Source organism: Strix aluco, chromosome 8 (genome assembly GCF_031877795.1).
Source record: "Strix aluco isolate bStrAlu1 chromosome 8, bStrAlu1.hap1, whole genome shotgun sequence".
Lineage (NCBI taxonomy): Eukaryota > Metazoa > Chordata > Aves > Strigiformes > Strigidae > Strix > Strix aluco.
The window spans coordinates 31,370,617-31,398,507 of record NC_133938.1 but is presented as its reverse complement, the minus strand read 5'-3'; the positions used below and the strand labels follow the sequence as shown (position 1 = coordinate 31,398,507).

General features: G+C 42.0%; 1 protein-coding gene across 7 annotated transcripts in view; it reads left to right on the top strand.

The window, feature by feature from the left end:
• Positions 1–27,891, top strand: part of RASAL2 (RAS protein activator like 2) — a 186,962-nt gene that overhangs the window by 52,877 nt on the left and 106,194 nt on the right. Inside the window, exon 1 of one of the 7 annotated variants that reach the window (XM_074832997.1) lies at positions 6,384–7,077. The exons of 4 other annotated variants lie outside the window; for them this stretch is intronic. In XM_074832997.1, the coding sequence (XP_074689098.1) occupies positions 6,483–7,077 (595 nt within the window). In that variant the 5' untranslated portion in view covers positions 6,384–6,482. Of the gene's footprint in view, positions 1–6,383; positions 7,078–27,891 lie in introns of those variants that run through there. 2 more of the 7 variants (XM_074832998.1, XM_074833000.1) reach the window with 2 other exon arrangements.

Genomic DNA, 27,891 nt, shown 5'->3' with positions numbered 1-27,891 from the left:
CAGCTCGGCGCGGTGGTAAGCCCCCGGAGGAGCCAGGCGTGCCGGAGCAGCTGTGTCACAGGTCAGGGCCGAGGGCTCGCCTGCCTTACGGAAACCTGTAAATCTCTACAAATTTCTGAGGCAAGTGTGGCCACTCGCTACAAACGGGTCTTTTTACTGTTACGACTTTCTGTGCTACACAGTAGTTGCCAGAGCATTTACCTTCAGGTTATACATTTGTTTATTTGCACCAGTGCATGTTGCTAAAATACTTGGCTGGCTCGGGGTGGCGTTGCTCGCAGCTGTGTGTGGGCTCGCCGAGCTGCTGCGCACGCTTGGCTAGCTTCTAAATGTACATTTTTATGGCCCTTGAAACTTGGCATGAGCTGTGTTTTGTCGTCAACAACAACAACAAAAGATTGCTAGTGAAATTAAAATCTGGCATTGCTGTTCTACAGGTTTATTCGCGATGTATTGAAATGGGATTTTCTTGCTAAATTTTCCTGGCATCCATCCAAAACCCAGCATCTCATAAATTTATATTATCTCTCTCTGCTCCTCTAAGTTGACAGAGATGTAGCAGCTTCTCGTGCGGACCAGGGGAACAGCATGGGTAAATGAAGCCGGGAGACTTTCAAGTGGGGAGTTTATATCAGCAGAGAAATTGTAGAAGTTTTGCCATGGAATTAGAGGGCAGAAATCTTGAAGCGTTTTTCATTACCTGCCTTCAGAAACTAGAGGACTGCAAATGCAGAGCTGAGTCAGTCTGCATCACGGGCTACAGCGAAAGGCAAAGGGCTTGGAAACGCCGGGCAGTGACGGTACAACAGTGACAGCATGCCTTGGCACTGAATTTTCAGATAAGGAAAATGAGGCGCACTCTGGCATTTAAACATGCTGGTATCGCCATTTAGCTTGTTCGTCAATGCATTTCATTCCCAACGTAGTGATAGTGAAAACAGCATACCTTGTTGATTTATCTAGGACAGGTGAGCTTTCTGTGCAGTCACTGATACGCATTGCCAGCTCAAGGCTTGGCAGATAAACGCCTGGCAGCTTTGTTCTCAGGAACAGGATTTGGGCTCAGTAAGTCGTCTGTGCTCCAGCCATGCCGATTCCAAACTCCAGCAAGCCTTGCTCTTCCAGCCACTCTAATCCCAAATGCAACAGTTTTGAAGGTGCTATTTCATTTGTCCTCTGCGTAACTCTACGCACTAAATATTAAGCGGTCATGTAAGTCAGGTGCATTGGTCTGCGCTGAGCTGAGAAGTGATATCCACCTGCAGGAAATGTTTCAGGGGGAAACAGATGCGTCTCAGTGATAGGAGATGGGAAGGGGATGTTAGGTCATTAATTACTTCGCCTTGCATAAACAAAACTTAATATTTTGAAAAGTCTCTAATTTAAAGGGAAGGAAAAATCTTTCATCCTCTGTGCTATTTAGCTACATGTCAAGTTGGGTCAATTGGAAGACTTTTGTGATGGTTTCTGCTTTATATATTGATTACTCCTCCATGAACTGTTACAGTGCAGTGAGCATTGGACTAGTTTCGAAGGGGAAAAGAGCTAAGGGGAGCTAGACTACAAAATCAAGGATCCCTGCCTGACTGCATCCCTTCTGGTTTGTCTGGGGAAGATGCAGGGTGCAATTTGTTTTATTTTTCAACATGTTAAAGAACTCATTTGATGGCTGGTAGTTGGGGACTTAATCTGGGACCTTCTCAGAAATGGTGCTTTCTTAACCTGCTGTCTTTATGATTTAGAAGAGAGGACTTGGTTGAAAACCCAGGTGTGGTGAATAGATGTTCAGGGTTTCTCATGGGTTTTGGTGGTTGTGTGGAGTTTGGTGGCTTTTTGGTTGTTTGGTTTTGTTGTTTTGTTTTGGTTTTTTTCTTTTAAACTCTTGTTGCTTTCCCCCCTCTCCCTGCATGTCTTGACAAATGTTTTAAAAAACGAGAAGCTGGTAAGTTTTGCTTGGTCCAAAACTAATTTAAAATGTAGTAGTTCAGTTATGGGAGGGTTTCAATTCATCTTTTTCTCAATATAAGCTGTGCTAAAGACAAACTAAAATTTTACATGTTGTAGTGCTTTACTCAAGCACTAGGCAGCTTTCAGAGAACGAGTGAGCATTAAACATTAATTTTTATTATCAGAGACAGGTTCTCCCTCCAGCTGCTTGGCAATGATGCTTTTTTTTTTTTTTTTTGTGGCATTGCCTTTTTTTTTTTTTTTAATTGGCTGGTAGTACTTATTAAACAACAGATACTCTGAGGAATTTCTACAGCTTCATGCAGCCGAGCTGGGTAGTTTTTTTGGAAAGCTGAATGGTGGAGAGCGGACAGCCCACGCAGGAGGCCATTGCCAAAGAATTATCTTCATATGCTCGGTGAAAATGTAATGCTGCTTCTGTACATTTTCTGTGAAATGTTGTTATAAAGTTCAGAAAGATTGTTTTCCCAATATAATCCTAAAACTGAAATACAGTTGTATTCCAACATAGCAAATCTGCATTTTATGCATAAATTACTTAAATATCTAGCAGTAGTGAAATATATGCTGTTAAACATGTCAAATCGGATGATTACATGACTGGATTGTTAGGAAGAAAATAGCAATTTTCTGAAAAAGCTAAATGAATGATTTGGTACAATGAACTGCAAACATTACCAAAAAAACTTCTTCTGAGGAAAATTTGCTAGCTGAGGATCACGTTTTTATGCAGTAGGTATTAAAAACAGGAGGTATAAGTGAAAATATTCCAGATTTTCTCAAGTTAATTGACAAGCTCCTTTCTTCCACTAAAATTACTTTACCTGCTGACAGCTGAGTGGGTGGCTCTGTACGGTTAGGGATCGCACATAACCAATATGTTAGCAGTCACTGCTGTAAGCTGATTTCTTTGTGATAGTGAGACTGTGTAAATGCTTCCCAAGATAAACTGCTGCTCTGAAAGGGCTTGGAATTTTCGCGTGAGGGCTGCAGATCAAGGAGAAAGTTCTGCTATGTGAATTACTTTCTTTGCATGTTATATGTACACAAGAAATGCTGGAGCCAAGTGAGAGCGATTTTAACTCGGTGGCATTGGATTAGTATAGACGAAGGGTTTGTTTGGGCATTGTCTTCGCTACTAATGATGTGTATAAGGAGGAGAGAGTCCAGTTTGACTCAAAGCCCAGGCTAACATTTTTGAGCTAGCAATTTAAAAGAATTGTGTTATTTGTAGACTAAGCAAACTTGTGTATCAGTGATTTTATGTCAATAAACATGTAAGCCTTGTATGCCTTTTTAGAAGCACTTTGGGAAAGACCATTTTACCCTCTGTAGAGTACACTGTGAAATCTCCGCTAAGTGAAGGCAGCCGGATAACTGTTTTCTTTGATCACAAAATGCATTCGTCTGAGCAGGGGTAACATGAAATCAAAAGTGAAATCAGAAGTCAAAAGTAAAGACCCTTCTTAATGTTATTCAAACCTAAACTAAACTGTGAGTTTGCTGTTCCTGGGCTTCATGCTGAGTGCCTATTGGAGCCTGTCTTTTTCTGTATTGTTAGCTCTGTAAAGAACTGTGGTCCGACCCCTGGCCACACCAATAAAAATATTTTTAAATAGAAGTTAACCCATAACTGGTTTTGCAGGTTGCTTCATGCTGTAACTTGATACACAGTTAATCTTTCTGTGTGTTCCCTTGCTGAAACGGGTGGTCTGTGGAAGTCGGTGATTGATGTAACGCAAGCTGTATTGGGAAGGAGATGAAATGATCTTTCCATGCAGTTGGGAGTCCACAGGATGGTGGTGAAAAAGAGAACTAGGATGAGAGCAGTCCTGGTGATCATCTCTGTCCTCCTGCAAAGACCAATGTCTCATCTGGAGTTTCATTCTGCCCAAAGTGCTGTTGTGCTAAATCCGTGCTTCAGAATAACGTTGACGCAGCTGGTGTCATATTATCTGAGTTGAGTCATTCCTGTTGGTCATACCGAGTCCTCTGATAGGGCAGATAAGTGCTTTCAAAATGCTGTTTCAAAACGTGGTTTGTATGGGTGCTCAGCTTGGTCGTTACATTTCAACAGGAGTTAGAAAGCGTTCTAGAAATCTATGGCAAGCAAATCCCAGGAGGACCACACTGCCTGTCTTTGTTTTCTGTCCTCTCCTGCCCTTCTGTGCTCCCAAACCAAACGTAGATGTAGATGTGCTAGCAGACACTTGTACAAGCAAGGCTTACAGAGCTGACTAGAAGCCTACTTCACATTCTCAGTTTTCTCTGCTGATTATGGCTTGTGCCATTAGAGTGAACCACATCGTCATATGTCGTATTCACTCATACTTATTTCTGAAGTTCCCTAAAGCCTGCTTTACCAGACTGGCTAATTCAAAGCATTTGTTCAAAGCGTTATTGCCACATTAGTAGGAAAAGGCTCAACAAGGAAAATGAGGACCCATTGCTGAAGGGGGTGGGTGACCCAGTAACAGAAGACCCAGTTAAAGTTGGGGTCGTTTGCCTCAGGGTAGGAGGCAAACAAATGCTGTATTTGCCTCAGTCTTCACAAACAAGGACTCCCAGGCCACTGTGCTTGGTGAAAGGGATCAAGAAGGAGAAAAACCACCAGCAGTGGATGGGGGTCAAGTCAGGAATTACTCCTAAGAACTCTACCCATGCAAGCCCATGGGACCAGATGGGCTGCATGAAAGGATGATCAGCAACCCCTGCGATCAAGAAACAGAAGACAAGAGCCAGCTAATTTCTCCCTGGTGAATTCTGTCTCATTTTCACAATGAAAGCACGTACTCACTGCTCCCCATGCCTCCTCGAGGAGATCATTGCTCTGGATAGAAATTGTAGCAGAGTTCTTGTTTAGGCTTGTGCTCTGAGCAGCATGACTTCCTAGAAAGCACGAGAGTCAGCATCATTATTTTTGATGCAGAATTTGCACTGCAATGTCAGAGCTGTTCTTGCATCTGAGGCTATTTGTTCTAACTTCTTGGACGTGGCAACTTTAGATAGTTGCTTCTGTTGCTTCTAATTGAAGAACATAACTTGCTACTGAAGAAGGAAATTATTTCTCTGTATGATGGGGATCTTTGGGTAACTCCATCCCTATTCTAGGAAGCAGTGATACCCTTTTCCATATAAAACATAAGTAAGGAAGTTTTTGCATCTGCAACTGTTAGGAATGTACTTTGGCTGATGAATGCAGCCCAGCTTAAAGGCGAGATCCTGTAGTGGGTCAGTTAAGCTTTATTGGTCTGCCAGACCAGATTATCATTTTATTTAACCAGAGAAGGAGTTTTCATTGTCACTTGATTGCCAAGGGTCTGTCAGCATTTCCATTATAAACCCCCTATTTTCAGGGATTTGAGTAGACTTGAGATTTAAGTGTTCTGGTCTAAAACTTGGCAAGCATGGTCTGAGTTCACCAGCGGATATTTTCTTTATGAGATTTTAAAATAGTCAGCTGTTTCTTAAATTGTAGAGAAGGCAAGGGGTTTTTTTCCTTTTGGTTAAACAGATAGGACTATTTTTTCCATCTCATTTATTCCAACTAGATTTATAAAAATAAAACCCTATTCTGTTGTGTTTTAAAAAAAAAAAAAAAAAAAGCTGGGGGGGGGAGGGTAGGAAAATCTGCCTTCTGTCCTGTTCTGTTTGCCAGAGGATCATGCCTCAAAACCTTCCCTTTGCTTTGGTCTATGTTTGGTGAAGTCCCACCCACCCTCTCTGTCCCTTTTCTCCTCCCCTTTACTTATTTCTCTTCAGTTTATTTACACTCTCACTACATTAAGTTGCAGCATTTCTTCTCCTTACTCCACTTGTCCCCTTTTCCTTCCTCTCTGGGGCTTCCAGTGCTCAATTCTGATGAATCTGCTGATTTTAGCTCTCTCTGAAAGGCAACTTTGAGGTATTCTTAAGTGATAACGACGTACCTGCGGTAAATATAAACTCTAGGAATCGTCTTTATGTTGTATATTACTTTATACTTAACTATGTGTATAGTTATATACTTAACTGAAGAACATAACGTGCATGACTCAGTTGAGTATTGCAATTTTTTAATGCTTTTCTGAGACTTTGCTGGGACTTGAGTGAAGTACTGTAGCATTCTTTTTTTTTTTTTTTAACCAAATCTTTAATGTAGACTGAAAAAAGTGAAGTGTGATTGGCGCAGAACACCACTGTGGGTTTTCATGGCTGGGCTCTTTTAGTCATTTCCTGAAAGCTTTGGTGCAGAAATGTGACAGCGCAGGAAGCGGCAGCAAGCTTAGCAAGGCTTCATGTGCCGTTAGAAGTTGGCTTGCTGTAGGTGAGGGCACGTCCTTCTTGCTGAGATGTAGAAATACCTGGTTCTGGAATTGATGCTCGGGATCTTCAGGAAGAACCTCTGCTGTCTCGCAGTTCACAGCGCTGAACAAAGTGACTGGGGCTTGAAAATGGTGAGTGAGGAACTACAGCTAAATGACTATTAAGCAACAAGGAATGTAAGTTAAGAGCTGAAATTCAAGGGGTGGAAAATGAGTGCTTTCAAAAAGCACTACAGTCTCTCTCCCAGGAGCTTCAGAAGATCGTTGTCAGAACAAGATGCTGGCACTGCTGCCTTGAAGGACTATCGTTGGTACCACCAAATGAAAAGCAAGAAGATGAATAAACAAATGAGTTCTGACCCAGAGAAACCTCCCGGAGCGTACAGGTGGCAGACACATCCTCGGCTTCCCTGGAGGATAAGCAAAAGAGAGGGCTCGTGCAGCCTGAAAGGGGAATGCAATGATCCAAGTCTTGTCAAAAGTTGTGCAAGCGTGGATGCTACCAGTGCTGATGGTCTCCACGAAGACCCAACAGAGACGCTTTTCCAGGCAAGGACTAGACCATTTCGGGTTCCCTTCAACCGCTCTCTGTCTGAGCCCGTGCCACACGTTGGAAACAGGAATGCAAAGCCATTTCTGCAAGCCGTGCATTCAGTGGACTCTGAACAGCAGGGCTATTTCATCCGTGGCATTTTCTCCTCTCTCTCCAGTGGCTTTTCAAAGATAATGAGTCGAAAAGAAGAGCCTGGCAGTGAGTCAGGAAATGAAGGGAAGACAGATGATAATCAAATTGATTTGAGTACAGGTAATGAACTCAATTTTGGTTTGTTTTGCTTCTCTTTGTGTAGCAGGTGAGTATAGTGAGACATTCTTTGAGACATACAACAGTTGTTTAAATTGTTTTTTAACTTAGTTTTGTTAACACAACCATGGCCACTCTCTGATATTCTATCTTAATTTAAAAGAAGCAACTGAACAAGGGCCTTTGCTGATAAGGAAGTGATGCCAGATGTTTTGGTGTGTGCTTAAAAACTTGGAGGTCCCTTTAAAATGAGCATCATCTGGTGGAAGCAGCAGCATTTCTCTCTCAAATTCACCCTCTGTGTGTGGTGTATGCAGTCCTGCAAGCACGGTAGCCTCTGCGGCGTTGTAGTGCCCTGATTGAGATATCAAGCCTGCTACTGTAAATGAAGTACTAGGGAGAGAGAGAAATTAAGCTGTCTTTTAAACAGTGTTCAAGACAGTGGAACGGATCTAGTTCCTCATACCAGATTCACTGTTTTGCAATCAACCAACTAAACTGATGTCTGCTCTCTGGTAGATGCCAAGGACAGCAGTGTTGCCAGGGTTTAGTCAGCTGGGATTGAGGTCAGCAAGATGCCAGTCTGAGATTTTGTTTAAATCTACCCTGCTGATAACAACACTCATAAAGCAGAAAAAAAAAAAGCAGGGAGGGGGGAAGGGAAGAAATTTGCCTTCTGTTCTCTTGGCCTTTCCTGTAACTTTCTAGTGGGCTACCCAGCCTGAACCAGGTAACTGATGATGCTGTGAAAAAAACCGCAAAGGTTAAATTTGTAATAAAAACAAAAATAAACCTTCTTTTTCCCCAAAACCTCAGCACTCCATCAGTCCTCCAGATTATCGTATTAAAAGCCTGATAACATCTGGATCCAGTTGAGACTGTTGGACAAGTCATCAGTATTCAAAAAAATTCAGCTTAGTAGTAGTAGTGAAAGAAGAATATACTATGTCTGCAGGGGTATTCGGTCTTTCAGTCACAGGGGAGTGTCCCTGAGAGGCTTATGTTTGCTACTGGAAGCAGTCACATGGCTTTAAAACAAAAACAAATGGCCAGAAAGAAATAACTAATAAGGACTGTATCTGTTCAAACCTAGTTACGTACAGTCACTGATTTGTGTTTCCCTAAGACCTTTCTCAGTTGGAATTTGGCTTGATGATGCTTATTAAATTGTGTGGAATACATGGGGGAAAAAAAGGTAGTAATAGAACAATTTTTTTTTTTTTTTCCCTGTTGAAAACTTTTTGTTAAGGGGTTGGTTGGTTTCGTTTTTGCTCTCCTCTCTAGGCATTCACATCAGAAACAAAGATTTCTACTGCAAGCTCCCACTGTTGTTGAGACCTCCTGGGAGAATGAATTACTGTTGCTGACTGCTTGGGACAGATTTTCTGTTTGGTCTTTTCTGCCTACCAATATGCGTCAGCAAACTATATTGGGAAGGTATTCGATGTGATGTAAGTGTTTTGGATCAAAATTTTGCAGTATATGAGGGCCAGAGCATGCTGTAGTTCCTTTTTTTCTCTGTTCTGGTGCCCTTTGATACCAAACGGTTCTCTCATAGTTTGTAAGTATCGCCAGTTGACTGGGTTATTGGGATGCTTTGCTTTTAGTAGTGTGAAGGGTAAACAGGAAAGGGATTATTTGCGAGAAGTCACCACTTGGTGAATACTTCATGTCAGTTATGGGACAAGGACAGAGCCTTTTGGCTCTTTGGGTTTGGGTAAACCTCTGTCTGAGCCTGCCAAAACTGCTTTTGCAAAGTGAGTCACAGTTCAGGAACTGAGAGAAGAAAAAAAAGAAAGGGACTCCAGATTAAAAGTTAAAACTCTCTCGAGGGAGAAGGTTGTAGCCAGGAATGTGTTCGGGGAAACGAGGTGGATGCAGTCACCCACAAAATTGCTTGAAACAGCCAGGTCCTGCTTGGGCCACTGTCATGGGACCATAGAGCTTTTGGTGGGATGGACACCTCCGTAGAGTTTCTTTTCAGCCTTTGCCTTCTCAAAGGTTCAGCCTCTGATCTTCAAGTAGACTCTTAAGTTTAAGAGAACTAATCCACTGTGTAAGACATGCTGCTATGTGGGATTTATAGCTATAGGGCAACTAATAGCTTACCAGTGGTTTTACTTTGCCTTAAAGAACAGCTGCTCTTGCCAGAGTTAGCTGGAGCTGCTGGGCAGTCTCCTGCCCCACGCAGTACTGTAGGCTGAGACCTGATACAACAGTGGCAAAACTTGTGAGCTCCTGGGGTTTGGGTCTCAGGTCTGAGGAAGGTAACTTGTAGACAAAAGGGGTGAGAAAAATATGCCTAGTCTGTTGTGTTCTTCAGTAGCAGTCTAGATGCTCAGAAGTGGTCAAATCGTATGTTCTCCTTCCAAATACCACACTACTTTAGTTCCGGGGGGGGTGTCACTGAATTGTCCACTATCAGTTTTGCTGTTTGGGTAGGCAGAAGGTATCTTCTCATGCCTACAGTTCTGTCTACTGTTCAAGGAAAAATTCAAGAAAATTGATTATGTTTTCCTCTCCAAGAGAGGCGGAATTTGGGAATCCTCAGGCAACTGAAGTTTGTGGTAAAAGTTCTCAGGCACTTCACTAGCAAAGAGATGGTGTGAGACATGGGGTTTCTCCAAAGTATGCGAACAGTGTAACTTGGAAAAGCTTGGTCAAAAGTCTCCCAGGAAACATCTGTTTGCACAAAAATTCTCGTCATTATGAGCCAAACCCAAGAGGACCTTTTCTGTGGTGTTAAATACACAGTGGGAGAGTTCAACCAAGAGAACCCGGAGACATGCTTTTTGTCTCTCTTCTGTCCAAGGAGCCAAGCCCTTTACTGCCACAAGCTCACTTCATTAAAAGTATTTCCACCTTCCTCTGAAATACTTGCAGATTATCAACTTTTTAAAAGGTTGTCTTCCTTCCAATGCGTGTCTGGCCTCTTGTGTTTTGCTTCATCTCTGCACCAGAATTGCAGAGGCTGGGCTGTCTGTGGGTTTGTGTAGCGATTGGTGGAGTTTGCTGCTGATCTTGGTAAGCCTAGAGAAGAGCAGTTTCCTTCTTCAAGAAATGGTTACCTCCCAAAAGAGGATCGGTTGTTGTTTTGGCAACTTGAAGAGGGAAGTGGGATTTAAAAAGAAACGGGGGAAAAAAAAACCCTGGATAAATATTTTCCAGTTGGTCTCACAGTCTAGGAAGCATGTTCAGACACTGCTTCATCAGTTCTTGGCTGTAGAAATCCCTACTGGATGGACTCACTCATCCTCTTCGGTGATGAAAGGACACTGAACCTAGGGAGAGCTGCCTCCAAGATGCAGAGGCTCCCTGACACGTGTGGCATGCATTCTGCAACACGCTGCAGCACGGGTTTTAGGAGGAAGAGAATGGACGGAGAGGACAGTCGGTGGGAAGAGCAGAGCTCCTTCCCGCTGTGCTGCGTGGGTCTTCACAGGAGAAGCCTGGGCTGGGTTTGGGTGTGAATGAAGCGTTTTTGGTGCCTGTGTACAGACTTCTAACCACTTCTAGAGCCAGGCATTTTGAGCTAGTATTGACATTAACATATGCAAAGCCTGAAGGTAAAAGGATTTATACTCGCTATTAAGTTGTTCTTAAGTTATAAAGAAATCCGAGAACATTTTAATTTCTAGTAAACACATCAGCTTGAGGAAGGAGAAGTACCATTCTGATAAACTTGTTGATTGTGAACATACCATGATTTCAGCAGAAACAAGATAAGGAAGGAGCTATGCAGGCAAAGCCTTGGATCCAAGGGTTGTAGGTGAGCTGCTGCACCTTTTTCTATTATTTCTGAGTATTACCAGTGACCCTTTAAAACTGTGAGAATGGGTTTGTGAGAGAGTTCTCACATAACATTTATTTCACTGTTCCTTATCTGGATCACAGGGCAGTGTGAGTTTAATTGTAGATTGATGACAAAATAATTCTTCAGTAGAATCAATTACATATATCTTCCCTGGGTATCTCTGTTTTGGTTGGGGTGGGGGGAAGAGAGTAAACACACATTTCTTTTATTTAGTGCGCATTTAGCTTTTACAGTTGCTCTCTTGTTGCAACTTTTATAAAGAGACTTCTTCAGAATTATTTCCTTCTCTTTCTTCACTTGGGTAAAGATATGTTTCTTCAGTCCTTTAATTTTGAATTCATGGTTTAATTCATTTTACAGAGTTTTTTGTGCCTGGAGCAAGAGAGATTGTTTTATATCCTTGTTTTTCTGGAATTGATTTTGTGTTTTTTTTTTTTATAATTCACTAAAATTATTCAAACTCTATGCTCTTTTTTATATCTTTACAATCTAGATTCATTAAATTCTATTTCTTATATCTTTCCATGTAAACTTATTTAGAGATTTATATTTTCACATTTCTAACTCAAATTAAAGCCGAGGCAGTTCCACGTTCAGTTTTTCAGTGATTCCCAGAATACAAGGCTTTTTTTCCCTGAGATGGGAATTCAGTATTTATTACTCATTGGAGCAGCTCTTCTATTTTCATGTTTTTAAAACCACTTTCTCATTTTAGAAGTCCTTCTACTGACTCATGTTCCTCCGCCCCCAAATCTCTTTTGCTCTTAAGTAGTTTATTTTTGGTGGGGTTTTTATTAGGGAACTTTTACATAATTGAGCTTATTCTGTAATTCATATGTTTGTTGAAGTGCTTTGCAAATGTCAGTTTATATGCCTTATGCTACAATCCCCTATGTTTTGTTGCAAGGTGTAGTTTTAAGGTTAAAACTCATTCACCTTTAATTGTCAGAACAGAATCAAGGTAGCTGCTTATACCTAATGCCTACATTGCATTAAAATGACTGTATTTTTTTGTAGTTATAACTACAATGATAACACGTTGCAGTCCGGTATCGGTCTGTTGTTTTTAAACTGTAGCGTCGCTTTGCGGTAGTAAATATTGTGTTACATGGTATATTGAAAATTACAGGGGGATGGTGGCGCACAGGGGAGCATTTCTGGCATTTGACAGCTTTGAGTATCACTTAAACACCCCACCAACCCTCTGTACCCCGAAGTATTTCCTTTTGCTGGTGGCCATGACCGGTTCATCCCAAGCATTGTAATATTTAAGGTGGGCAATAGGCTAATATTATTCAGCTGAATATTTATGAACACAACAAAAAATACCTAGCCATAATGTCTGAAGCTAATAAAATCACGCTTATCTAGTTTTAATTACACTTAATGAACGGTGTCTCTAAAGAGGTAGTTGTGCTCATTTCAGCCTTGACTGTTGATTTTCATTTCTTTAATCCCCAGACCATTTTGTCTGAATCCAAAAATTAACATTCAGTGGGATGAATGAGGACATTTATATTTGTAAGAGCTATATTCTGACTCATGAAATCACAGCAAGTGAATGGCAGAGTCTTGCATTCCGGGTTGCTTTTGGTTGTTTTTGTGGTCGGTATCCGTGGGACTGTTGGGATGTTGTACCTTATGCTGCTTGTGCAGAGGAGGCTGACAGCTGGTGCATGCAAGAATATTATCTGTGATTACCTTGATCATGAGAAATTATTGCGTGGGAACTATCTGAGGAGAGGATAATTGCGTCCTAGGGATGTCTTGTGTCCTGTATTTTCTTTGCAGGGAGATAGGGGTTTGAAGAGATGCAGCTTTCTTAGAGGCAGCCAAAGAGTGAAAGTGCGGAGATTAGAAGAAAGGGCTCCCGGTGAAGTAAAGATTTGGGGGTTTGGTCGGAGATGCTTTTCCTTTGATAACAGGCCAGACGGGGTCAAAAGGAAGTGGCTGGAGGAGGAAAAACAGTCTTTGCTTTCCAGAGGAGGAGCCGTGTCTGGAGCAGTTGGATTTGAAGTCTTTGGCAAAGCTTCACATTTTGACTGTTGAGTCTCTGGAAAGAGAAACTTCAGCTGCGAGGCCCGACAGGGCAGGATCCCCGGGAGGGCAGCGGGAGATGCTTATGGTGTAGGGGCTGTCTGCGGCATGTCAGCACTTACCCCACAGCCCAGGAGGGCAGCTGGTCTTTGCTATTTCCCTTCAGGGGTAAGCAAGCCCAGGCCTGGGAAGTAAGAAAGAAACTGCGTTAGACTTTTCTCAAAATTCTGTTTTTAGGCCTAAAGGTAGGCCTAAAACACAGCTGTCAGAGCATGCAGAAAGAGGAACTATACCCAGTGGTTCAACTCTCCTGGAAAACCTCCTCAGAACCTTAACTCTTGTAGATGCACATATTTAGGGCCTGTAGTGAGAGGGTAAGTTCTGCCATGGTAAAATTTTCTTCAGGCAAAGCTCCCTGGCTTGCCTTTCCACAAATGCTACCCGTAATGGAACTTGGCGCAAGATGAAAATTGCCTGCATGCTTACACAACGAGCGCTTCCTAGGCACGTTGACCCTTTTTTCCTTAAAATAACAAACCCAAAGGAAAGTATTTCGGTTTTAGGTCTTTGTTTTCTTTCCAAATAATGAATGGCGTAGATTTGTAATGCTAACAATATGTGATTTAGGATTCAAAGCAATGGCATTTTAGAAGTAAGCAAACATGTACAAGATTATCTCAGTGTCCTTATTTATACCATTGCTCTGCTATAGGGTTACTCGATCGCTTGCTTTAACTGATTAACTTGTATTATTGTTTAGCCTAATGCTTTCTGTGGTGGTACTTTCTCTGGTAGTTACTCAAGAGACTCTTTAGACTCTTCTGAAATAAATACTTCATAATCCTGTAAAACATCACTTGTTTAAAGGAAGCTGTTTATGTAAACAACAGGCTAATGCATGAAACTCTTGACATGTTAGCATTGAAACCAACTGTCCTCTGCGTGGTTTTGTTCTTACTATGAGGAAAGCTGAAGCTAGACATCTGGTCTTCTGTGGGTGAGAGAGCTCTTTACAAGTTACAGAACCGCTTGTTCAAGTGAAGTTAAAAAATATTTTGTACAGAAAAGGTGAAAAAAAAATTACTGAAATAGCTAGTTCTCAAAGAAGCTTATGTTTTAGAGAGCAGGCAGTCTTTTTATTCCTTATGGGGAATATGCTGGTCATTTTAATGTGTGCATTTGATATAGGAGCATCCTTCTCAAAAACCACTTGTCTGACAACTGATGTGGAAAGGAGCCACGTTATTGACAGTGACGTGTGAGAACAGGTAGTGAGCAAACACACTTTTCCAGCTCACATGCATGTATTTCTGTCAGCTGTCACCACACATTGCTATTGATGCTCTCTAAAGGTTTGAGACCTAGGGGATTGGAGGTAGTGTCGGTTTAATAGTTTCTTGCCTTTGTATGAGGTTTGAATTCTAGTTCTTGAGATTTGTTTATTTTGCAAAGCTCTCCGATTCTCTTCATCCTACCTCTCCCCTCGTCACAGACAAATCCCTCATTCTAAAAAGTGAAATACAAGAAAGTACACTGCCAAGTCCAATCGCAAGTTGTAAGCAGACCTGCTTATTCATTTTATGTCTGACTTGAGCTGCTTTTGCATGTTTTATAGGAACTGAAGCACTTTCCTGCATCCCATACTCTTGACTACTCCCAAGTAAAACCTTACAATCTTCTGAGATTATTGCATACTTCTGTGATGGTGGTATGGTCAGACTTCTAGCTACATCTCACTCATCCTAAGCTGAGTTGCTATAGATTTTCTTCTACTTAAATCTATGAGTTTACAGTGCATTTTCATAGAAAAAATAAAAGCCCTTTTAATGTAGTCACTCTTAAGAGCAATTTTCCTCTATCAGTCATTTAGTGACACAGATGCTTTGGCAAGCGGTTTTGATAAATGACTCCCAGAAAATCTGCCAAACTTTAAATTCTTGCAGTGTGTCTCCATCTACCTTCTCACTTTTATATGCTCTGACTGCACTTGTACAAGAAGAGGCTTTGTCAGCGACACCGCTCCAGGTAGTGCCACTGAGTGACCTGCGTGTGAGGGGAGGAAGGTGAAGACACAGATCTGAATAGCTCCCAGTTGCCTACAGTCATCTCCATCAAGCAATGCTTTTTTTTTTTACATTACTGATCAAGTATACTGTCTGTGTCCTGTATAAATAGCCTTAGTAACCAGTTCCCCTGCAAGCTTTATTAAGCAATGAAGACTTGCATGTTTACTATACTGAGACACGAGGGTTTTCAGGCTGGGGTTGCTGAGTGCGTGGTGCTTACTTAGCAAGGGCAGGCTGCTGGCTGCAGCGTGGTTGGCGGTAGGTTTCCTGTCAGCCCCTCCGTAGCTTGATAAAACAAGTATGGTTCAATCCACTGATGTCTTGAAGTGATAGCCATTTCATTTATTGAGGCAGTACTAAATGATACCGAGACTTATTCTTGCTGAAAATAGGATGAAGTTTTGAAAAGGAATGGAAGAGGAAGGGATAATCGTTCAGAGTCTGCTGCGACGGAGCTGAATCATTTGTCTTGACGTTGGTTTTCATGATTTCTGACGGTGACTTCCACCCCCACCTGCACGTGTAACTGTCATGTGAAGATTTGACTCTTTATTTTACGATGTCTCAATGTTAGAGATGACCTGTGTCAGGAAAAGCCTTCAATCCAGAAGACTTGTAGAAAGCATGGGGCAACCTAGGAAGGTGTTGATTACGCTGGCAGGGTGGGAGGTGAGGCCCTTGTGACTTTGTGGGGTTAGGCATTAAGAGGTTTATATGTCTTTTATTGTTAATACATAATCTCAAGGAAATGGCTGAGCTAGTCGCCCTGGTACTTCAGAAAAGTCACTGAGATAGCAGTGTACATAATTAATAATAAGGAAAGAGCAAACTAACATACATCTGTAAAAGATGATGCAAAATTTTCTTGATCTTGGTCCTGCAGAGACAAATCCAAAATGAAGCTGGTGCCCTCCTACATGCTTGTTGGATGTGGGTGAGCACAGTGAGGGTGGGGCAGCCAGGGGGGAGCTGAGCTTTGCACTGCCCATACCCAGGCACCTCTGCCCAGGCACTGCCCCATGCTGCATCCAGGCTGGGCTAGCTGTTACGGCTACCCATATCCGATACAGCACCACTAATGACTTTTTTAACCCTCCTCAAACAGATACGTGACTGCTGCAGCAACTATTTCAGCTGTGCTAACAAGGTGGTTCTTCGCTGGCTTATCCGCAGCAGCAGGGAGCTGTATGCAGGTTGCCACAAAACCTGCCTGAGGAGCTCGTTATAATGACAGATCGTTACCTCCTGCTTAGATATACTCTAATAGCTGCAAAAGGAGAAAACTTCTTTCCAGGAAACGTGTTTTTCCTTCTTCATTGTGGAGTTTCTTCTGAGCTTTCTGTGAGTGTTGCATGTCTACAAACACAAGTGAAGGCCCTTAAATATAATTGTAAAATTCCATTGGGTTTGTCTGGAGGGAATTATATGTGTAGAGCAGGAGTTTTGAGTTACTTTAACAAAAGACATGAATGGCTCAAATGTACTAATTGAGAAATTTGTGTTTGTGCAGCAACCAAAACAATTTATTGTGTGCATATGTAGCATCTTGAATTTGGTGGATGCTAGCTCTACAACAGCCTAGCTGTGCTGTGCAGCATATGTGCCCAGACTTCTGACACCTTCCTACTGTTACTGTGGAAACTATAATTTCTAACTCCAGACTTCTATGTCCCTGAAACAGTTTTGAGTTTTTTTTCTGCTGAGGCAAAAGGGGACAAAGTTTGCAGATGAGAAGGAAACACTCCTGTGCAGTATGAACCCAGCTGGTGCACTGACTGTATTTGATTTACGTGGTTGTGCTTGATGGGGAATCGCGTGTTCAAATGGATGTAGCTACATTTATTTTAATGGTGAAACCTCCAGGTAGTCATGCTATATATGAATTTATATACATAAGCCTAAGGAGACCTATGCTGAGAAATGGAAACTATAGAATGCAAGGGGAAGAAAACCATCCTTACCGAGTCATATGTTTCTGAATCATCAAGTATGTGGAGGGGAAAAAAGTGACAGCATAGAGCCTCCTCAGTTGTACTAGATGATCATTGTAGGTCCCTTCCAACTGAAATCCTGTATGTTTCTGTGTTTCATCAGACTCCCTCCCTGCCCCCAACAGGCCAAGGCTGAATTGAAAACACATATAGTAATCTCAGCTCTGAATAACTTCTGCATGGCTATATAATTTCAAAGAGAAATGCTTTCAGGGCGATGATAGGTTTTGTCTACATCTGTAATGTCTCATTTGTCTCTGGATACCCAACAGCCTTCGCTTTGTTTATTCAGAGGTGAGCAAACATGAAGCTGAATGTACTTTACAATGATCAATGTAAATCAATGTGAAAAATGGAGTTCACTATAAAATATATACACACATTTATATTTAGCAAGGTTTACTAGATTGATTGCTCCTAAACCTAGAGCTTGACTCCTCTTATGTGCAGAGAATTCACAAAGAGACAGTCATAGCCCAAGGATGGTGAAGTGTGGTCACTGATGGATAAAATAAAATTCAAGCCTGTTTGCATTTTAATGGATTTTAATCACATGAGAGTTTGGGAAAGAAAAAATAGATTTTTTTTTTTTTTTTTTTTTTTCTTCTTGTCATCGTGTCTGGTTGCTTCAGGGCTAGCAAAACTGGTTGCAGGTACTAATATGATTTTAAGTTCTTGTACTGTTGTTAAAAGAGGCTTTCAGAAAGACAAGCGATGTGCATGATCATCATCATTAGTCACTGAGAACAGAACAAATAGTACCGGTCTGCAGGGAAAGCAGAGCTTAAAGTTTTTGGCAAACTAAGTAATAAGGAGGAAATGAACAAGATGCCATGCATGGTTTTTATCGCCAGAGATTTACAAAAATAAGTTTGACATCCGTCAAGGGTTGGAGAGTAGGGTACCATCCTGCTCTAATGATGTGGAAGCAGCACGATCTTTAACAAACTAAAACTCTTGAAGAAAGGGAGTTGTTACTTAGTCTTTCGCTCTTTGGTGCTGCCTCTCATCTGTTTGTCATTGCTGCTGTCTGTGACAAGATCATCATATGTATTTTAAATGTTCATGCTTTGTACTGCTAGCATGGACTAGCTCTGCCTGATTCACCACTCCCTCCTGCTGTCTCTGCTGCCTCATTCATGCTTTATCGGCTGCTGCTTGTTTCATCTGAAACTCGATTCCCTGTGTGATAATATTAGGTGGAATTTATTCCTCAACCCCCAGAAATAATCTTTGTTCAAGAACACCATTACAAAGACAGCTAAGCAGGGTATTTTGTGATAATGCTGTCACTTAAAAGGGGGGTGTGTGGAGTGGAGGATGTTTAAAATGCCAAGATATTTTATAACAGGCAGAAAATAGAGAAGCTTAAATTTTTTGCCCCGTATTTTCTTTTGTTATATCACTAAGTGGATGTTTGTGTCTGTTTATACTCTGATTTCGTGTGTGTTTTGAAATCTCATTGTACTCAGTGGTGGAAAATTGGCTGCTTAAGTAAAGGCATGCTAAGGACAGCTATCTACAGTAGCTGGAAGGAAATGCTTCTCAAATGTATTGTCCAAGTTGGTTCTAGTTAATAGTCTCTTGGGTACATGAACTTTCCTTACCTTCTCCACCCATCTTCTGGCAGCAAACAGAATTCTTAGCATTTCAATTTAAAAATAAATTAATTAATAAAAATCTCTGCTGCCCTTTTAAATTGTTTCCCAATAGGAACGAAATGAATTTCAGTAATAACTCATAAAATCACTTGTGTGGGTTGATTATTCCTGCAGGGAGGGAATCCCACAAAACAGTAACACAAAGCAAATCTCTTCAAACTGGATGAAAAATATAATATTTATATAAAGATTCTCCTCTCCCTTTCCTCCTGGTCTGGTTGGATTTACTATTACAAAATGCAGTTGTGCAGTGGCTCTGCTAATTAGATGTTATCAGGCCTGTTTCTGCAGGGTTGTGACCTATAAATTTCTGCTTAGTGTTGCTATAGGAAAGATGTTTTCTCTCTGCTGGTTACTTATCCTTACTGGGTTCATTCTCCTTCTAGGATTTTGGAGATGAGCACCTGTGGCTTTACCCTTCTGATAGAAGGGGGGTTGGATTTGCTGGGGGGGCTTCATGATGCCAGTTCGCAAAATATATGGCAGGGAAAACATTTGGGAGCAAGTGCATGTTTGCGCTCAGGGGATTTGTGGCATTACCACTAAACATCAGATAAAAAAACAGCGCCGTGAATAATGAAAGGTTTAGTCCTCATAAGCTTTATATTTTGCAGGTTTTGGGCAATGTAGCAGGATTAAGGAAGAAAAATAAGTAGGCATGGGTTCTAGGGTGGAGGGTGTTTGGGGTGAGGATGTGGGGTTGCCTTTATTCTTCATAGCCTAGCCTACTGGAGAGAGGAGGAAAGATATTAAGTAGAGGGAAAACCCAGCTAAAGAATACCAGAAATACTGTGCCCTAGCTACAGATCCTTTTAATTAGCTAGCCCATCATCAAAGGATACATTAATCATACTTATTTGGGTCTGCCAAAAGCATAGTAAACCTGCTCCGCCTGTTTTGGTGGTATCTCTGGAGCCTTGATCTCAGCAGGGCTGAGATGTCCACACCGAGCTGGTCTACAAGAATGTACTTCTCCTGACACAGTGTTAGCTCAGCACTTGCAATTTCTCCGCCCTGGCACTGTTATTTCTTCCCACGTTGCCTCTTTCTTTCACAGTTAGTTTCCCTCAACATCGTATAGAGTAGGCAAGAAGAAAGTACTACCCACTATATTCTGAAAGTTCGGAACAAACTTGAGCTTTAATTTACAAATATTGACATCATGTGGCAATAAGGAGATCAAAGCGCTCTGAGTCAGGAGGCTCCAGAGCCTTGATCTGAGCCAGCAACTCAGTGTCCTGCCTTGGCCAAATTGGTGGTGACCTCCTTATGCTTAACCAAAGTGGATTTTTCTCCCGAAGCCAGCTTTCCCTCCCTCAAAACAGGTACAATAGCTGGGTCAAATTACAAAGGGAAACTAACCTCATATAACCTTTAACTAGAGGTTAGAGCTGATAGAAGAGGTATTACAGGTCGTTACCTTGCTATACTGGATTAAATGTGGGATTCAGGTTTTTGCAATAAGACATCTCTTTGCATAAACGTAAATATGGCTCGGAATCCCCATTGCATTTGTGTAAGATCTGGTCTCCTTCCTCTAAAGTTTTGTGTCTGAACCATCTTTAAAGGATGAAAAAAGTCCAATCCTCGGTATATTAGCATGGCATTACTGAGATTTATGACGACTTGTCAGATGTTGGGGAGAAAAATAGGATGAGGAGTGTTCTGGTGCTTTTGTATGGGGTTTTGTTTTTAAGTAGGTCAAATCAACGAATTGATGTATAATAGCTGGTTCCAGGTTCTTCTGAAAACATTTTGAAGATGCCAGAAGGAAGCAGAGTGGATCTTTTTAAATAGCACCGGGTGTACTGCAGGGCTGCTTTTACATTATATTTGAATCCCTTGAGGTGGTCCCTTACGAAGTCATTTGTTTTAAGTGGTTAAAATACGAAAGCTAAGTTTAGCCCATATGCTTGAATGACCTGGATAATATGCAAAAAAATGCACATCGTTGTAGTAGATTTTAGTGTCCTGTGAACTCTCCCTTCAACAAGGGAAATAAACTTGTCTGTCTGAGACATCAGTGGTGGTTGGAACTCCTATATTTTGTTTTCCCAAAAGTCTGTTGAGGCAAAAAACAACCCAAAAGAAGCCCCTAGTCACTGATGAATACTCAGGCTTCAAGAAACATTCACGTTGAAAATAACTAAAAGAGTACAGCAGCAACAGGCTGTGCAGTGATGGCAGGGTGACTGAGCATTTAAAACTCCCAGGTATGGGAGAGCATCATGTGAGAGCTTTGTGATTTATTTATTTTTTAAAAATTCTTTATTTTTCCTTTTTTCTTCTCTCTCACCATGAAACCCAGCAGACACGGGGAGGGTTGGTTTTTGAGACTACAGAGGCTGTGTTTCTCTAGAGGTAGGTTTAAGGTTTAATTCAGCAATCCTGCCATTGTTTTGAGAAATGAAGTTTATGGGCTGAGATTGTTCAGATCAGTGACAATGAATAGATCTGTTTTCTTGAAGGAAAGCCAAAGATGAAAGCTTCTAAAAGAAATAGCCTGCATGGTGTAATTCAGACTGCATGTGAAAGCCTGGAAGATGGTGTGTTTGTTTTTCAGTTGCTCAATTTGAACTTGTGGTCACTATCTCATCACCTTGCCTGTTCCTGTGGCTCGTTCTTGTCTCCGCAGAAATGCTCTACATTTTGCTCTTCCCATAACTCCCTCCTTGGCAGAAGAAAGCAAAAGGGTCTTGCTCTCTTGAAGCCGATCTGTGACAGATAAACATCAGCTGGTTGATGCCTCGTTGGCAAGTGTGGGGGGGTAAAGCTGTCTGTGAACCTTTGGTAATGGTGCTTTGGCCAAGCTCCATGCACTGCTTGCAGTACACATGTTTGGCTTTGACCACAAGTACATTAGTACTTTTTTTGTACTAGTGTGCACACAAAAAATGTGCAGGAACTGAGCAGAGTTTGCTTTTAAATTTTTGGTTGGTTTGGTTTTTTCCGCAGCTGCATTCGTACTTTTTTTTGTGCTCATGTACACACAAAAACTGTGCAGGAACTGAGCAGAGATTACTTTTAAATTGTTGGTTGGTTTGGTTTTTTTCACAGCTGCCTTGGGCCGAGGTCCTTTTTAAGTTCAGAATGCTTTTCCTCTCGTCTTCTTCCTGCACTGCTGCAAAGAATAAAGAATCAAGAAAGAACAGCCCAGTCTGGATGCTCAGTGCTGAAGAGGCTGTAAAATGGAGATTAGGGGTTGGTGAGAGCAAGCAGTACAGAGAAAAGAACAGAGGGAAGGGTATGGAGCTGGGTAAGAAAAGAACCATGCATAAATTAAGAGGAAAAATGGCAGATTTTTTTTCTCCCACGAATAATTAACTTTTCTGCTATTCTTCATTTTCCGCTTCCTAAACCTCTCACGAAAGCCTCTCCTTGCTTTGGGGAGAAGTGTCACTTGAGAATCTTCTCAGAACTTGGCAGCTATGTAATAGGGGCATGTAATCTTTTATAATCCTCTCTACAGGTTTGTAATAACCATTTCTGTTTTGAGATTCCAAAGCGTTTTGTAGGCCAAGTGGGAATTTAACTGTGAGAGAAAAATGTACTTAATATTCAGGAGCAAAGATGAGTGGTCCTGGGCAGGGAACGAGAACTGAATAAGAAGGAAGGAAAACCTGCTTAGTATTGTAGGAAGGGTCACAGCGATGGCTTTGAGCAACTGCGGGTTATTTGAAATCTTAGGTATCCTGGGAACCAAATTGTTTTTTTACACAGATAGCAGCTTCTGCTGTGGTGATGTCATGAGACTTACAAGGCTGCACAATGAGCTGCTTGTTTGCGGGCGCGCATGGGAGGCTGGGCTGAGCATGAAGCGCACCTGCGTGTTTTGTAAGGTCCCCACCTTGCTGGGGTTGTGTTTTCTGGTTCCACTTGTTGAGCTACGAAGTGTGCGGATGATTGCATGATCTGAGGTTGCTGGCACCGATCCATTCGAGAAGGTGCTGATGTCTCCCGATAGACACATCTTTCACGCTGTCTGTCACGAACCTGGCTGGGTACAGACCATGAGAACAGGGACGGAGAGGGAGGCACAGCCGAGGGAAGCGGGGATCAGTTACCCTTTGTAAGTTTAGCAATCGGCTGTGCGGCATGTAAGAAGCTTAGAAGAGCTCAGCAGTGTTCAAGCTAATTGGCAGCTTTAAACTGCTATTAAGAGCTCCCACACCTTTTGCTCAAAGAAGCTGCACAGTGACAGTGAGCTGGTGCAACTTTCTGCTTTCTAATCAGAATTACCCTGCCAGGCCAATTTTAGCTTTATGCTTAATTTCTGCTTCTGCTGCTAGCTCCTTAGCTCTCGTTTTTTAGGACTTTGCGAGAAAGCTCGAGACTGTTGGCACACTCAGCATCTGCTCGCTAAACTACTCGTAAGATTTTAAGACTTGCGGTTTCTTCTTTGGAACGACTCCATAATTTTCCCTTTTGAAAAGAAAATCTCGGTGAAACTGCTTGCATGGTTGTGGCCTAACTGAAATTGTGCACTCGAGCTTCCACAGGGTGCTTGGGTACTGGGGAACACTGAACCCTTTTAGCAAATATTAGGGGCTGAGGGTGGTAAACATGTTAGCACAGGTCTTGGGAAAGGTTTGGTTTTTGAATTGCATGTGTTACGGGGAAATGAGAGGGGAAATCTTGGCTGATCTCTACCGAAGTCTCAGCCTTGGTGTGAAAACTACTGAGCTTTTGATAGGCAAAGTGGCGACGTTGCAAGTATAGGGCAGATGTACTGACTCGGGACCAAGTTAAATTGGCAGAGCCGTCTGAGAGCTCAGCTGGGGGAGTGAGCCTGCTGTACCTTGCTCGCTGCCCGCCGTCTCTTGTACAAACAAGTCTAAATCTCTCCTAGGGAAGGAATGAAGAGGTGGGAATGATGTCAGTAACAGAGAGGAGAGGCAGCAAGAGCTCATCCTTCTGGGAGATGCCAGGCTCATTGAACAGTAGCATTCTGTATTTTGTCTCCTGCTGGTTGCAAAGGAGACAGCCCTTGGCTGGCTATTAGGTATTCGTTCATCTGATGGCTTAGACCTTCCCACATAAAAATTGCTCGTTAGATTTTTATTTTTTTAATTTTTTTTTTAATGCAGAACTTCTGCAAGAAATTTAAGAATCTGGCTGGTAGCTCTGGTAGTGAACAAAATGTTGATGCTCACTCTTTGAGCTTGAAAGGTTAATCTTGCTTTCTCTGTGTTGAGGTGAGATTGCTGCATGCGAGAAATTCCAAGCAGAGAGGCAACCCTTCTCCCACCCCATCACAGATCTCATTAAAGCTTTACAGCAGCTGGTGGAAAAAAGCTGAGCCCTTATCTGTTTGCAGAAGAGACTCAGTCCTCATTCAGAGGAGGGAAAAATCCTCAAAACCTTACCCATAAAGCAGTGAGCAGCAGATACCTTCAGACTTCTCATCTCTAAATTTATAGAGATTCCTTCACCCAGAGTTGACATACTGATGGTAGGGAAATGGAAGCACACACAATAAGCAAAAAAATTGCCATGGTGACATTTCTATGAGGGTACAGGGAATGAAGACTGCACCTGACTGAACAGTTTTTATGTCAATCTGTGGCTTATGAGGCTCTCCATTGGGATAATGGAAAACCAGACTGTGCCTGATCACTGCCACTCAATAAAAGAATAGTGGAAAGTTAATAGGTTAGATTGGCAAGATTGGCCTCTACTAGAAAAATTAAAGATCTTGTGAAGAATTTGTGTTTCAGTGCCAAATACGTTGGAATCCGAGAAAGTCATGGCGCTGGTGATGGCTTCTGCCAGCTTCTAAAACACCATTTTCACCTACTTAAACCTTTTATGGCTTTATTCTGTGCAGAATGGGTTTTCCAGGTAGCCTTTTGGCTGTAACCAGCTGGCGTGAGAGCTTTCGAGACCTTTGAAATCTGATTGTTGGACTAAGCTTTCTTTACCTCCTACCCGCGATATTAGGTTTCCGTGCAAGAACTTGGTTATCGCTGCATGCAGCTGCTGGAGGAGAGCAACTGGATTCAGCTGAATTGAGGGCTAGGCGGTGCATGTGTAGTTTGTTGAGCGTGGCTATTAAATATAACAGAAAGAATTCACACTAGATACTTACCGCTGTAATAACATCATACATAAATAGCGTGCCTCCCATCCCAAAGGATCTGCTCGCGCTTTCTACACTTAAAATAACACCTACTTCACCAGAGAGATCTGTTGCTGACCACGAAAATGTAGGTACCTCTTAACTGGAGCCATGCCACACGGTGATTTAGAGGGGCAAGTGAGCAATGCCATATCTCACAGTAGCCACAAGAAGCTTCCTAGAAAACTTCAGTCATTGCCCATATTATGATTTGCAATAAAATGGCAGGATTAATGGTATTATTTCTGTAATATGTACTGGTCATATCTCTAAGTGTGTTGTGATTCAAAGAAGAATTAATCAACCCTAAGGGTGTCATGTTTTCTCTGTAGCATGCGAGTCCCTGCATTACCACACACAGTACGTGCTGAATTTTTCTTATCATATTATACAATTAGTCATCAGCATTGTGTGTTCTGTCTTGGGACATTGTGGTGGTTGTCCGTACAAGCTTGAAGGATGAGTGTCCCCTTCTCCCAAGTGAGTTTGTGCATCATGATAGGTTTTCTCTGAATAGTTGTTTCTGACAGTGTCTGTCTGCAGTCCTGCTTAGATCAAAACCATTGGGTATGGCTGGGAGCTGGTTTGAGAAATAAGAAATGTAAACAAAAGCTATATATATCAGCATGAGAGAAAGTGGAAGTTGTCTTGATTGTGCTTTTCCTAGCAGACCCTCAGCAACTGACCTCTGTCGTCATCTGCTCTGTGTAAATGTTGAGAGATTGTCCCTCTTTTAGCCCAGCCAGGGTTGCTCCGACGCCTGTGTCTGTTCTCAGGGCAGCAGTGCTTGAATTCTCTTCTGTTTTAAATCCAGATCCTGCAGATCTTCATCTGAGCATCACACAGCTGTCCGAAATAGTTGCATATACACACACAGCTGTATGTCGCATAACTGTGCTGTTGCTGTTTATTTTCACTCACATGAGTGACTTCTTTTGTGGAAATCATGCTTTATTACCAGATGCGGGTTTAAGGGAAGGAAACGTGTTGAGACGTGGTATATTTCTCTTTCTGCCATATCTTTCCCTTGAATCATGAGCTTCATCAGCTTTTCGAGAGGGTGTAAGTTTAGCGAAGGGCTTTTAATTGCTATTTGTCTTTGAAGCTTCATGTCAATAGTAAGGCTTGTTACAGCTTCTCTTCAACTGCTTGATGAAGGTTCAAACTGATGATTATTCGAACTGGACCGCGGGCTCATGCGCAGCTGGGTAGGTCGGGGTATCAACAAGCTCTCAGATGACAGCACTTACCTAAAGTTCTCTGAGTTCTGTCTCTATGGTAAGTACATCAAACACCATGGAAACACTGACATTGGACAAGTAGACGTGTTGTCAAAAGGTGTTAGGGCTCCTACTAATCTCTCTTCAAGGGAAAAAAAAAAATCCTCCCTGCATACAAACTTGGCCACTACATTAGTTACTCAGCTGCTTGGCAGCTCCTTATTGGAAATACTAGGAACGGAATACGGACCCTAATAAAGTTGATGAAAATCTGGCAAGTACTTCAGTAAGCCTTTGATTTCACCATAGGAAGAGTGTGGTTCAAAAAAGGAGCTTTGACACATGCCAGGGGTGCTCTTGTCATCACTGGGATGGAGGTTTATTTCTGTGCTTTTACTGATGGTAGGTAGGGAGCGCTTTTTGGCAAAGAGGCTGAAGGCATCAATTTACCTTTAATGTAGTTTTCTTGGCCTGATTTCTGCTAATTCTGTGCTTTTCACTAGCTCTGGAGAGGAGAGAAGATGCTGCTCTTCTGGTTCTAGAAGAGCTGTTGGGAACTAAATGGCACTGGAATGCCCATCATCTCTTGGAAATAATTTTCTGATTCTGCCCATTGCCTGCTTTTTGGAAGGTATTCTCCACTTGCAAATGCATTTGGTATTTAAAAAAAAAAATTCTTGCATACTTGCAATAGAATATTCAGAAATGTTCCCATCTGATAGCACTAGTACTACTCCCCAAATACTACCAAGCTGCCGTCAGTTTTCATAAAATGTCTTACCCTTTCTGTGGGGATCAACTTGGCACTGGCTGCTTCTTTCCTTGTTCCCTCACCCTGCACCAGTCAACACTTTTTTTTGTTGTAATGTGATTATGGCATAACTGTTCCATTTTTTCCCCCCTTTTTTTAAAATAAGCTCTGTACTTAAAGAATAATAAGGTACAAGTTGTCAGTTGGCTGAGAGAAAGGGAGCTTTGTGGATATCTATAACATGCCTAATGGCATTTCAGAGCCCTGAGGAAAAACAACACAGTTTCCAATCTTCAGCTATGTCAGATGTGGCAGGCGGGCAGTGATGCTCTTCTCAGTTCAGCAGGGGAGGATGTACCGAGAAGGGGATTTTTTCCAAGCTGTTACTTAACTGATATTAGCATTTGAAGGCACATAAGGCATGACCTTTAATCCTGTGTGTAGACTAACTGATCTGCTTGCTTGAATGCCTCATTGTAATGATGCAGAATGGAAAGGATTGCATCAGACCAGAGAAAGAAATCTTCTGTCACCAGAACTTTCATATTTAGGTGTGTGGCTGCATGAGCCCATCCCACACGTAACATCTGCAAACTCAGAGCTTTCAGATGCATGGCCCTGATCTCTTTTCTCCATCTCCTGTCTGAAACTGTGTTCATCAGTGGGTTACCCTCCAAAGCACAATCTTTCCTGTGTGAGCTGATAGATAGTAGCCCCAACGTGAGAAAGGACAGCCCTGACTTTTGGTCTGTTCCAAAAGTGTAAGTGGTCCTAGTTACACATGGACTTTCTGCTGTTCACTTCCATAGCAATTCAAACAGTGGTGGTAAATTAGTTTTATGGGGCATTAGTGGAAGAGGTTGGTGGGTTTTATTACATTCATGTGAAAATTTGGAGCCAAGAATGTAAAATGAAAACTGAAGATGAAGAGTACCGGAAAGCAGAACAGGGTTTGTGAAGCAACCAAATGTGTATGTGATACTGTGTAAAGTCCCAAAGAGCCTTCAGTCTAAACTGGTAACATATTTCAGAGTAAGTTTTGAAGTTACAGCTGTTGCGAGAGGCTCTGAAGAGGTCAACCATGCAGAAAGGCTAGCTGAGAAATAATTTAAATAGGTAGGACAAATGTGCCAAAGCTACGCTGCAATTTTTGTTGCAG